The sequence below is a fragment of the Acartia tonsa genome, chromosome 12 (genome assembly GCF_053477335.1).
Source record: "Acartia tonsa isolate MP-2025a chromosome 12, ASM5347733v1, whole genome shotgun sequence".
Lineage (NCBI taxonomy): Eukaryota > Metazoa > Arthropoda > Copepoda > Calanoida > Acartiidae > Acartia > Acartia tonsa.
This window is the reverse complement of record NC_137271.1, coordinates 28,984,224-28,996,780: the sequence shown is the minus strand read 5'-3', so window position 1 is coordinate 28,996,780 and position 12,557 is coordinate 28,984,224. Positions and strand designations below refer to the sequence as shown.

Sequence of the window (12,557 nt, the reverse complement as noted above, 5' to 3'; positions counted from 1 at the left end):
GCATTAAAGTAAGAGAATAGAGGGGGAAGAATTATATAACTGAATGTTTCCAACCCGTTGACCCTGTACCGACTTTCAATTGGGTCTTTGAATATAAATACATTCAAATCGCTACAAAAGAGCAGAAAGCAATTTGCTAAAAGACGAAAAAGCTTTTTAAAACTGGATCCAGGTAGTTTTCTGGGTGATACATCTATACTTATACATTTATTTCATAAAAAATCTACAAAAGGGGAAAATAAATGCGGAAAAAAATGTGAGAGACGCGACAGCTGACTATATTGGTCCTAGAGAAAGAAGAAGAAAGAAGGAAGATGAGCTCAGAAAGAAAATAAAAATTATTCAACCGATGGCTTCCTTATTACAGAAAAGTGTAAATTATTAAATTTGCTGCCGTTTTCGTTATTTATTTATATATTTTTATGTTGTTTTATAAGTTATTTTTGTTAATATTGTAAAGTAAATGTTTTTTATTACCGTGATGCTTATCAAATTTCTCTTTGTTTTCTTTGAAACCTGTATTATATATTATTGTTTATTTGCGTTCTGGGATTTAATTTTGAATTTTTTGTAGGTAATATGATATATTTCCTATATTTAGTTTTAATTAGTTATTATTTAAATATCTCAAATATTAGCTTTCGCCTAGTCAACAAGTTCAAATTTCTGTATTTAAATGCGCCTCTCTATCTTTTCAATTAAGAATGTTCCAGGGATGCGGAGCCGCCATATTTTGCTGTAACCGTTATTTTCGTAAAATAACGGCTCCGGGTTAGCTAAAAAAGAGATTTTTTTATTATAATTAATTATGATTAATAAGAGGCGGCTCTGAGAGGCGGCTTCGCGGAGCCGCAACAAAAAACAATGTAATATTGTATTTTGGTAATTCTTAAAGTCACGGTAAGTAAGTTTATATTTATAATGTTAAGTTTATCATGCAATGTTTTCGTTAACTTTCACTTTTCGCTTAGTTGTACGTGTATAGCAAGATAATTTTAAAAGTACATGCCAAAATTATTCTCTTTTCCTAACTAGTCTTATTAAAGTAGTACTTAAGGAATTAATATAAGAAACAATGGCGTGCACGGCGATTCAACAAGGGGATGTTAAGATTGATAAAGGGAAAACTGTTTTTCCCAGCTTTTCGGTGCCGTTTGATTTTGGTGCGGCTCCGGCTTCCAGCTCCGGCTCCGACCTAAAATCAAGAAAATCTCTTTATTTATATAGTCCGGAGCCGGAGCCGTTTTTTAACGAAAATACGGCTCCGGCTCCAGCAAAATATGGCGGCTCCGGCTCCGAAACACTGGTTTTTCCTAGTATGATGTTATCCCCCGTCCGCACAACACTGGCTAAACAATACTTTTTTCAGCTTGTCCTTAAAGAAATCTAGATACCTTAAGAAAATTATAATTTTTTTCCAGACTTACACCAAAAATTTAAAATGTTGAGCAAAGGATTCAAAGTTTTTGTTGGAGGCCTGAACTACAACACGACAGATAGGTCACTGGCCGCTTACTTTGAGCGCTACGGACCTCTGGAGGATTATATTGTCATAAAGACCTCAGAACACAAGAGCAGAGGATTTGGATTTGTTATCTTTCAGAATGTAAGTTATTATATTATCCTATCGTTTATTTATGTTTATTTAGATACTAAACTGATAAGGTTCTCCATTTAAGTTTTGTAGGTATATTTCCTACCCAATTTTTTTTCCTTTGAATGCAGAGTCATTAAATGCTAGGGTCATTAATCCAATCATTCGTTAAATTAAGTAGAAATCCGTTTCTTCCAAATATATTTGAATCATTTGTAACATAAATAGCTTTCAACCAAATTATTCTAATCAGTGACTTTTAAACTATTAGTACGGTTTTTATTGCAATTTATAATAAAAATTACATTGCTAACAATTTTAAATCATATTTTTATGTTCTTAGCTTGTTTTATTGAACTAAGCCAATAATTGATCTGTTTAGGAAGCTGATATGGAGAAAGTTCTGCGCACACCCAAGGACCACGTTGTTGATGGGCGTACAGTTGAGATCAAGTCCGCCACTCCACGCGAGGAGATGGGCGGCGGCTCTGGTGTCAGAATTAAGAGATCTAAGGATGGCGGCAGCTTAGTTACTGCAGGTCAGTAATCAAAAAACTATAAAATTCATGTTTGATACTTAAGAAGTTACATCCAATGAAAGGTTTTAAAGGTTTTGCAAGTATTTAGTATATAGTACTCAGGGAGGGACTGGACATTGGTCTGTTTAATTTCATAACGCTAGTTCCCAAAGTTTTATAATAACGTTTTCTTATTCGTTTGATTAACAACCTTTGAGACATTTACTGAATTTTGATTTGTTGGTACATTAAGTAGATCGCCATAACGTAACGTTTCAACCACTAATTGTAATCTATAGAATAGAAGGGATGTAATCAATTTATCGGCGATTGTCTTACCCCTTTAGATCACTGTAAGGTATTGGTCTGTTCAGGTTTGTGCTCCCACTAGTAAAAGCGTAAGTGTTTGAGAAATACCCTAATCCATCTCAGGACCCACAAGAAACATCAATAAAGGATAACATTATCGGTTCTGCTGCGATTAGCAAGATCCTTTACTACAGAAAAAAGCTTAATATTGTATTTAATAGGATTACTGACAGATAGACTTAATTGTTGTATACCAGCTGTGTTGCTTTCTCTAACAACATTCTAACTTCTGAATTCATATGATTACATTTGATTAGGTGGTGACAAGCAGAGCAAAATTATGAGGAAACTGTTTGTTGGCGGACTCAACTATGAAACTTCAGAGGATGATATGGGACAATATTTCAAACAGTTTGGCCCCCTCGTGGTAGGAATATCCTTATAGTAAAGTTAAAGGATGTATGTCTTTGGTACGGTAGGATCTCTAAACGCTAAAATCTCATAAGAGAATTCACCACTAGAATAAAATGACCCTCCTAAAAAAAGATTTCTAGATGGTTTTAGACTACTTACAGCATTAATGAACCAAAAAGTTATCATACTACTCTTCATAAAGCTTACCAGTAATTTATACAAATATATCTTAAAAAGCAAAGATTATAGGGTATAGTCGTTTAAGATACTGTAATTAAGAAATTAACATAATAAACTTATATTATTCATATTTTCATTTTTTATAACTATTTTGTGTTAAATTCTTTTTTAATATTTACATACTTTAATTAGTCATACCTAATGAGTAAAAACGCGTTTGAATAGTTGTAAAGTTTTATCATCATCGTTCATAAAAATGTTTAGTGATAAGAAAATATTGACAAAATTACAATTTTATTTGTTAAGGAACATGTGCTGATGAAATTCCCCGACTCTGGACGCTCCAAAGGATTTGGCTTCGTTGTCTACGAACACGCTGAAGATTTGGACAGGTATGAAAATATTTTAAGAGCGCTGCTACTCTATATATTAACTTTTCCTGCGAGACATACGATTGTGCTTTTTTAGATAAGTGATTTTGATATAATGTTTAGTTAATTTGTTTTTCGAATGCCTTTTCTTTAGAAAATGATGTAAAAACAATTTTCATAGTACTTTTTCACTTTTCAATAGTAGTTCTTTTGGCATATTGTTCAGTAAGATGCACAGAAATTATTAGGTATTTCACCTTAGAAAATATCGAAAGCAAATAAGCTTTCTTAAATCTTAACATGGGTGTATATTTTACACAAGATTATTTTTTCCCCTGCTGCAAAATATTTCATTTATCCCCCCGCCCCTAGGTTTTACCCTAAATAGGGAAAAAAATAGAAAAAAAAATTTATTACTCTTTATCTTACTCATTTTTTTTATCCCTCCCACATTTTTGTTTGAGTTTTTCCCCCCAATATTTAGAACTCTTTATTTTTCATTCTTCCCCTCCCCCCCCGCCCCTTCTTTAGCAGGGGATCCTATGCAGAATAATCACCCCTGAATTATTTGAAAATCATTACTTAATATTTTTAAGTGTCTTATCTTATCTTATGATTAATGATTTGTAAAGGTGTCAAGATGCCCGACCTCACAAGATTGATGGTAAGGTTGTTGATACCAAGAGAGCTACTCCCGTCTCCGCTTCAGGGTAATATTTTGTTCTTGTTAAGTTAATTGTTAATTGTTTGGTAAAAATCCTTTTATATATACCTAGTAGTGAGGGGTTTTTTTCGTCTGAAGCTAATAAAAATCTCTTTATTTGCTGGTCTGAATGTGCTGGACTTTTTTGGAAGCTTTTAAAAACTTTAGGTATGGTTCATAGATTATTTTAACAGAAAAGAAGAAGCAATATGATAAAGTAATACTCACAGCTGACTAAAATAACGTTACCCCGCATAGACCCCTTTTATCCATCCCCTTCCCTCCTGCTGTATAATTGCGGCCATTAGTAGCAAGGCAATTAGACGAAAATTGTTCCCCTGTTAATATAACAACGTATAACCATTTAAAGAACAAAACTCACTAATATTTATATTGCAGAAAACCCGAGGCAGTCGCCAGTGTAAAGAAAATCTTTGTTGCTGGTCTTAAGGATGATATCAGCGATGCAGAGCTGGAAAATTATTTCTCTCAATTTGGAAGAGTCACTAATGTCGAACAGGAAATTACAGATTGTCATGATTTATCAGGGGGGGAGGGGATTTAGAGTTTAAATATTACTGTCACCCAAAGCTTTTTAATCATGTTCTCGCATTAGTTTTACTTTGGATACTTTAATAACTCTGATAAATTGGTTCAAACTAGCAAGGTCCAAATATTCCAAATCACCTTACTTAAACATTATTTTGGTCAGACTTTCGGAAAACCTCACACAATATTTAAAATTATCCTTCCTACTAACAAACATATTTTGATTTTCGAAGTTATCTTTACTTAATCTTTTTACTTATCACTTAAAAATTCATGACAATTTTTAATATAAAGATGTTGTGGAATGAAACAAAGCGTAAGCGTGGCTTTGGCTTCGTTGAGTTCAACGACACAGACATTGTGGACAAGGTTGTCCTTCTCGGGGGGCACAACATCAACGGGTATGAGCTGGACTGTAAGAAAGCTCTTAGCAAGGATGAGATGAGGGTAAGTTTAATGCAGAAATTTTTGCATATTCATTACCAGTGCAGTGGCTTCACTAAGAACCTTGTTATATAACTGCCCAAACTGCGTCAGACGTCTATTTGTTTAAAAATTACTTACATGTGTTATGTCAAAAGGTTAGGTGCTTTACATGAAAAATGTATGTATTTTATAGATTTGAAACCGATTAATACTCGCTGGATTAGATTAGGATGGTTCTCAGATATATCGAAAAATCTTGTATAGCATCATATTTTAGACCATTTACCACGAATATTAAAATAAAATTTTTTTCACTAAATGAACGAACTGACCAAAAGTGAAGTCCATATTATCAAGCTAAATTGACGACAAATTTTCCCCTTTTTTTATATCCATCCACGTATACCATATATCCATTTATCTAAGTAAATTGTGAACTGACTGACAACTTATGGTGCTGGATTAACAAGAACAACGTATTTAGGAAGCCGAGGAGCGTGTAGAATACCAGGACAGTCGGCGTCGCCGTGGCCGTGGGGATGATGGACCCCCCGCCAAGAGGGGCAGGAACTCTGACATGGAGGAACAGTGGAATTCAGGCAATGGAAACCCTTATACTCAAGGTTGCTGCCACGATTCTAGTTGTATCTCATCAATATGCATGCAGCAGGAGAGTGGGATAGGAGAATACACAGAAACACCCTCCACCCCTCCCATTATTTCAAGCCTCTAAAATTAAAGCAGAATCATCAGAGAAAGAGGGGATTTTTATTACACTAGTCCCCAAAGTTTTTTAATAACGTTTTTTTATGCGTTGGCTTAAAAACTTTAATTAAATTGAGTGTTCAAACGTTCCAAACACTAATTTTAATCTACAGAAGGGGTAATTTTTTTAATCATGATTGGGGATGAACATCAATTTATCGTTCATTGCATTATCCCTTTGGATGATCCCTGAGAATCACTCATAAGAATGGAGAGGAAGATTAATGTATCGTGTATTGTCCTATCCCCACTCTCCTTGCTATACATGAGAACACTATTGTCAACACAACAACAACTATTACTAAATCATTAATAATAAAAATTTCCCCCAAAGGTTTTAATCTTTCTCCTCCTCCCCCACCACCCACACACACTTTATTTTTCAGTTCAATTCACAAGTTATTAGCTGTGCAGTGATTAACATAACCTTAGCTCATTAATATACACAATACAGAGCTCCAAAAAAAAAATTTCGGGTATTATCGGTTTCTTGACATCGCCTCTTAAGGGGCGTTTCGGCGTATTTTAACAGCAGCTTTTCTCTTATTTCTAGCCCCTGCGGAGGGCTCTAAACCTGCGTGGCAAACACTAACATATACCTAATTTAAATTGACCTATTAAAAGCTACTGTAAAAATACGACGAAACGCTCCTTAAGAGGCGATGTTACGAAACCGGCAAAATCCAAAAATTCTTGATTTAACATAAAATCTAACGTTTGGAATTTTTAGGTTTTGGAAACAACGGTTTCGGTGGTTTTGGAAATGGCGGTGGATACGGCGGAAATAACGGCGGAGGTTATGGAGGAGGTTACGGAGGCGGTAATGGCGGAAACAATGGTGGCTTTGGAAACATGAACAACATGAATATGAACAGGAAAATAAAATTTTTTTTCTAATACAATTTTTTCATTCAATTATTATTTTACTTTTCCAACACTAAATAAAGAATAAACTTTATAATAGAGGGGGGGGGGGGGGGCGAAAGTGACACTTTTTGAAACCAAAACTAAAAGTCAAAGGAACTCAACTAAAAAAAGAGTTATAGGTCTGAGATTTTGCATGGCAGTTGCTTTATAGGGGTACAATATGGAACTGTGAAGAAACGGCGGCGCAACCGCCGAAAACCGCCGAGAAAAGGCAAAAAAAATTTCGGCGGGAAACGGCGGTTTTCGGCGGTTGCGCCGCCGCTTCTTCACAGTTCCATAATGTACCCCTATAAAACAACTGCCATGCAAAATCTCAGACCTGTAACTCTTTTTTTTAGTTGAGTTCCTTTGTTGACTTTTAGTTTTGGTTTCAAAAAGTGTCACTTTCGCCCCCCCCCCCCCCCCCTTTATTGCCATAGATGGTCAATCAGGTACATTAATCCGTTTAGCTTAAAAAGTATTTTTTTAGCAGACAAAGACTTACATTGATTCTGTTCAGTCACATAAAACAAAATAATACAAGCAAAATAATTTTCTATGATACAATTTCCTCAAGCAAAGTTTTACTTTAATAGATTCAACCTATTTAATTCCTATACATGAGAACATTTTAATGTAAACTTCACAAAAAAAGAAAAATTTGATTGCAGTGGAGACTTTGGAGGCATGAATCCAATGAAAATGATGCAGGTAACAAACTATTCATTAGCGCAGAGCAAAGGGGCAGGGATATTGCACAAGAAAAAAAGTATTTTGCTTCTTCTATTTTTAGAAGCTCTTCTATATTTCTTTTTGTCCGTCCATCTACTATCCGTAACGCTATGGAGGAAATGCGATTTTCTTAGCTGCAAGTAAAGATAGACGGCTGTAATTTTTGGTAGATTCCCTGTATCAATGAGCATAAAGTGGAATGTTATTGTAGAAATCTTGCAATCTAGGTATACATTCTTTACACAGCATTTATTAAAGGTTAAAAAATCTTAAAAGATTATAAAAAAAAATACTTTTATTTACTACCCAAGAATTATATATAGATATTTAATGTTTCTTTCAATTATTTTTTGTATAATGTGTTTCCAGAAAGCTCTAGGAATCCTCGATACTAGGATTACGAGACTTATACAACATTCATCACCTTCCGTTTGATCCCTTTGTAATTGTATGAAACCAACAACAGATCTATAGTATAGATGTATTTACAGATAACTACCTCACCTCCTTTTTCAATGACCTTTTACGTCTACTAGCAAATTGTTTTCTGCTATTTGGCTGTGTTAATATTTCCGTTACCATTGGTTAACCCAATTGAGAGTCGGCACAAGGCCATTGCGATAGAGAAATACACTTATTTAACCCTTTCTCTCTCTAGTGTTTTACTCTAATAAACCAACAGGGGTGTATATTCTGCATGGGATCCCCTGCTCAGGGGGGGGAAAAAAAAATAAAAAATAAGTGGTTGGAGGGGAAAAAAATGTAAAAATTAGGAAAACTGAAAACATTTTTTCCATTTCGCCCCCCTCCTTGGTTAAAAAACTAAAAAAATGTGTGGTAGGAGGGATAAAATAAATAAGATATAGAGTTCTTTAAATATTTTTCTATTTTCCCCCTTACTTTTTAAGAAAAAACTAGGGGGGAAAAAAATAAATCTTGTGCAGAATATACACCCCTGTAAACCAACTTACTGAGTGGGCCCTCATTGAACCCCTTCTTTTGTCACGTGTTTAGATGATGATGAGCATGTTCGCTAGCGGTGCAGCCGCCAGCCAGGGCCAGCAGCAGCAACAACAACAACAACCGCCACAGGGCTATGGAGCTAATCAAGGTAATATTATTATGTCCACCACTATGTCAGGCGCGTGCTTTATGGTAACTATGCTCTTATACAACAATTTAAAATTCTTATGAATTTTAAGTCAAAGGTTGTTAAATCATAAATTTGGTTATCTGGTGTTTTTTACTCTTATTATTTATAAGTATACACTTCGACCCTAGATGTGGGTGGTTGGGAGAGTCCTCATCATTGATGGGGGGGGGGGGGGGGGGTATGAGTCCATCTTGTAATCAGTGCACAAATGGCATCAGAATTTCATAATGAAGTTTGGCTGTTTTTCTCTTTTTGTGCTGTTTTCAGGGCAAATCCATAATACATAATTAAGCAGGAATCAAGTATTTTTGCATTACTGGTTACGACAATGTAAAATTTGCTGCAAATTGTGAACGATCTCTCTAGACGTGTCTCCAGAAGATTAATTCGACATAGGTTACTGTCTCATATTGTCAAAATATAATGACACTTCGTGTATTTCTCTAGGTCCGCCAGCCAACCATGGAGGACAAGGAGTAACAGATGTGCCCACCCAGGTGATGAGCCAGATGATGGGAATGATGTCAGGAATGACAGGAAATACATGTTGCACAGCTTTCTAACTTTATATGTAGAGATTCTGGCTTTGGTTATCCTATTACATAAGCTAGTAAGGCAATTGGAATGTTTTCATGCTAGGTATTTTTTATATATGCTAGTTGATAATAAATTAGTCTTGTGTTATTGGATTCAGAAACCAAAGCATAAAAGTGGAGACAAAACAGTTTTTCTTTAAGTATCTTATATAGCAGAATCTGTTTTCAATGGTTGAAAATATCCTACACTGAAACAATCCCAAGACTTAAATCTAATAATAAAATAGTCTAAAACCATTCCGAGATCTATTCAAAGCTTCACTAAAATGGAGAACCCCAGCTTAAGACAAACTATCTTTTTTTTTACTTTATATAATAGTAAAAAATATAAAAACATCACTTAAGCAATTCAAATACAATAATATAGCTTAAAATTAATGCCAAAAAAATTACTAAATGGTCAGGTACTTAAAGGACGCCTGCAAGAAATACCACGCTTCAACTACTGAAAGAATGTCACAAGTAGACCCATTACCCCTAATTTAAAGCCTTCAGCTTCAATAACAAAAAAGTTCTAGGCATTTCAAAATAGCATTTCATGTACAATGAAAATTTTGAAAGATTTACAATGCTCATAAAAGAAAAAACAATATTTAATTACGTTGCCTAGACATAAAATTATAACCTTATCTTTGTCAGAAATTAAGATTGCCGGTAACTGATTACATATTTACAATAAAAACACCACATTTCATAGTCAAAATCTATGAAAAAATTCGATTTAAATTGCATTTGTGAACGAAAATCATAGCGGAAACAAAGGGGAAAACTAAAACAAGCTCAACTGTGATTGGTTGTTTAGCAATTCAGCCTTCTGATTGGCTACAGTACACTCGGTACAACGCAAGTTAAACTTTATTTTTTTTTAATGATTCTTATTCTTATTGTAAAAATATAATTAGTTTCTGGCAACCGAAATTTATGGCAAAGCTAAGCTTATAATTTAGTTTCTAGGCCACGTAGTTGAACTTCAAAATTTCTAACATTAGCATTGATATTCTTTCAAAATTTTCATTGTACATAAAATGTCATTTTAAAATGCCTAGAACTTTTTTGTTATAGAAGCTGAAGGCTTCAAATTTGGGGTATTGGGTCTACTTGTGGCAGTCTTTCAGCAGTTAAAGCGTGGTATTTCTTGCAGGCTTCCTTTAAGTGATGAGACAATTGACGATAAAATGATAAAGATACACCCCTACTGATGACAAATAAAAAGTTACCCATTCTGTATTTTATAATAATTTGTTTTAAAGTTAGAACACTACAAGTTGGGAATTTCAACAAAAGTACCCAAAGTTTTTAGGTCATGAATAAGATTTCGTATTAACAAAATTTTTGGCTCCAGTGTATTTTACAATTCAAAAATTTTCCCCCCGTAGAAGAAATTGCAGTCAGACATAGAATTATATTGTATTGAAGAAAGTATTGAAAAATCTGAACATGTATTACGACCAGGTGGAGGTGTACCACCAGCCCCACCCAGGTATGACGGCGGGGCCAACAGTGGTGCCAGTGACGGCAGAGGCGGCAGGAACGTCAAGAGGAATGTTGTCAAATATTAAACTTAATTTAGTAGCCTCGCACTCATTATAACTATTAATAAAAATTTACTGATATCTATCAAAAATGATTTAAAAATCTAAAAGTAGATACTTAGGTGAAGTTACTAAAGTGGTAGTTGCATTTAAACACTGTTTTCCTGTTCAATCGTTTAAAGAACATAGGATATAAGGCATTTTAAAAGGATTTTTAAGTATTACCCATTGTAACAAGGTTGACATTTGTAGGTAAGCAAGCAACTTTTTTTTAAAAGCTTGTTTAGATTTTAGGGAATTGCTATTTGGTGAATTATATGCTCCTAACTCTGAGCGTTTACTCGTCTTTGTCTAAATCACACTGCTAAGTCACGTATCGCAATTTGACATTGTAATAGTTATTTATCAAATAGTATAAAATACAGTTTTCCACGGATATTAAAATAAAATATTTGTTAGATTAAAACAAGTTTTGTTAGCCCCGAGAACCGAAGTCCCTGGCTAACAAAACTGGTATTCATACTTATGGAAAATACTATGCTATACATGATTTTTCCGGTTCTAATCAACCGGATATTAATCGGTTTCGAAGCCATACTGGAAATGAAGCAATCTTACCAATAACTAGTATAAAGACAATACATCTGCTACAGTGAGGCTGGAGGTCAGAAGGGAGCAGCTGGCGGTTACGGCAACTGGGGATCTAACAGTGGGGGCCAACAAGGTGACTTTTCCGTCATTTAAAATTATATTTCTTTTCAATATTAAACTTTGGTACCTACACACGTCACACACACCCAACCTTCTCCTTATTTTTCAAATAAAATTGATAAGAGAAGTGCATTTTCCATTGGTTTGTTTATTATTATACTTAGAAGCACTGGGTAGCCTATTTTGATCTTTTTAAATTGGGGAGTTTGGTTAAAGTATTAGCTAGTGGGAAAGCATCTATTTTTATTAAATCTTTATTTTTTGTAGGTAACCAACAGTATGGACCTTATTGGGGTGGTGCACAGCCCGGCACTGCTCAATCCTCCAGCGGATGGGGCAGCCAACAATCTGGGGCAGCTGGCGGTCAGTCGGCAGGTGGCAAGGGAAGCAGCTCGGCCGCCGGCTATGGTAGTGGATGGGGCAGCAGTGGCGGTTATGGGAGCTCTTATTAGAAAAGCTGGATAGATTGATAGATAGATGTGCTAGAGATTATTTTTTAGTATATCTTCATCTCTCTAAATATTATAGTACTCATACCTATACCATATAAATATTTTGTTAGATTGTAGCCAAGCTACTTAAGTTTTGATTGTAAATAGGAAATAGTAGTTGATGGTCAGCCTCTTTATGTAGAAGTGAGTTATTTTGTGCAATTACATGAGGACATTTTTACAACAAAAAATAGATAGTTTTAGACAAGCTATGAAAAGCAGATATTTTAACAGAAAAGAACATAAAATACAGCCTTATGAATTGCATTACTTATTATTAGCTTGAGTTTTTCATGTTACCTACCAATACTAAATATAAAATTACAATCGTTTTGTTTATAATTTTTTGTATATTGATTTTTTTATTTTTCAACTTAGACTTAATGTAATTTTTGCCCCATAAATAATTTTCTTTCACGTTTAAAATTGTGTCATTAATTTTACAACATTTTTGAAAACCGAAAAATGCATTTTCCCCAACTTTTTTTTATAAATATTAATTGTACCTAACTGACTCTTTGTTTTCAGATTATTCTACGGTTTGGATAGGCTATAGATAGATCTACCTAGCAGCAGACTTGTTAGCCAGGGAAAATGTGCAGATATA

General features: G+C 34.4%; 1 protein-coding gene across 6 annotated transcripts; it reads left to right on the top strand.

The window, feature by feature from the left end:
- The first annotated feature begins 1,424 nt into the window (after positions 1–1,424).
- LOC145334647 (uncharacterized) lies at positions 1,425–12,479 on the top strand. 6 transcript variants are annotated; one of them, XM_080180188.1, is made up of 15 exons: positions 1,425–1,606; positions 1,977–2,133; positions 2,739–2,848; positions 3,322–3,407; positions 4,019–4,096; positions 4,489–4,609; positions 4,933–5,085; positions 5,549–5,663; positions 6,560–6,704; positions 7,407–7,446; positions 8,482–8,578; positions 9,068–9,158; positions 10,670–10,756; positions 11,402–11,472; positions 11,727–12,479. In XM_080180188.1, the coding sequence occupies exons 1-15, from the start codon at positions 1,442–1,444 to the stop codon at positions 11,909–11,911; spliced, it is 1,701 nt and encodes a 566-aa protein (XP_080036314.1). In that variant the 5' UTR covers positions 1,425–1,441; the 3' UTR covers positions 11,912–12,479. The 6 variants fall into 6 exon arrangements, with proteins under 6 accessions (XP_080036314.1, XP_080036309.1, XP_080036313.1 ...); XM_080180183.1 differs by having other exon boundaries at positions 5,549–5,687; positions 8,485–8,578; XM_080180187.1 differs by having other exon boundaries at positions 5,549–5,687; positions 9,068–9,149; positions 10,670–10,744.
- The last annotated feature ends 78 nt before the right edge of the window (positions 12,480–12,557 follow it).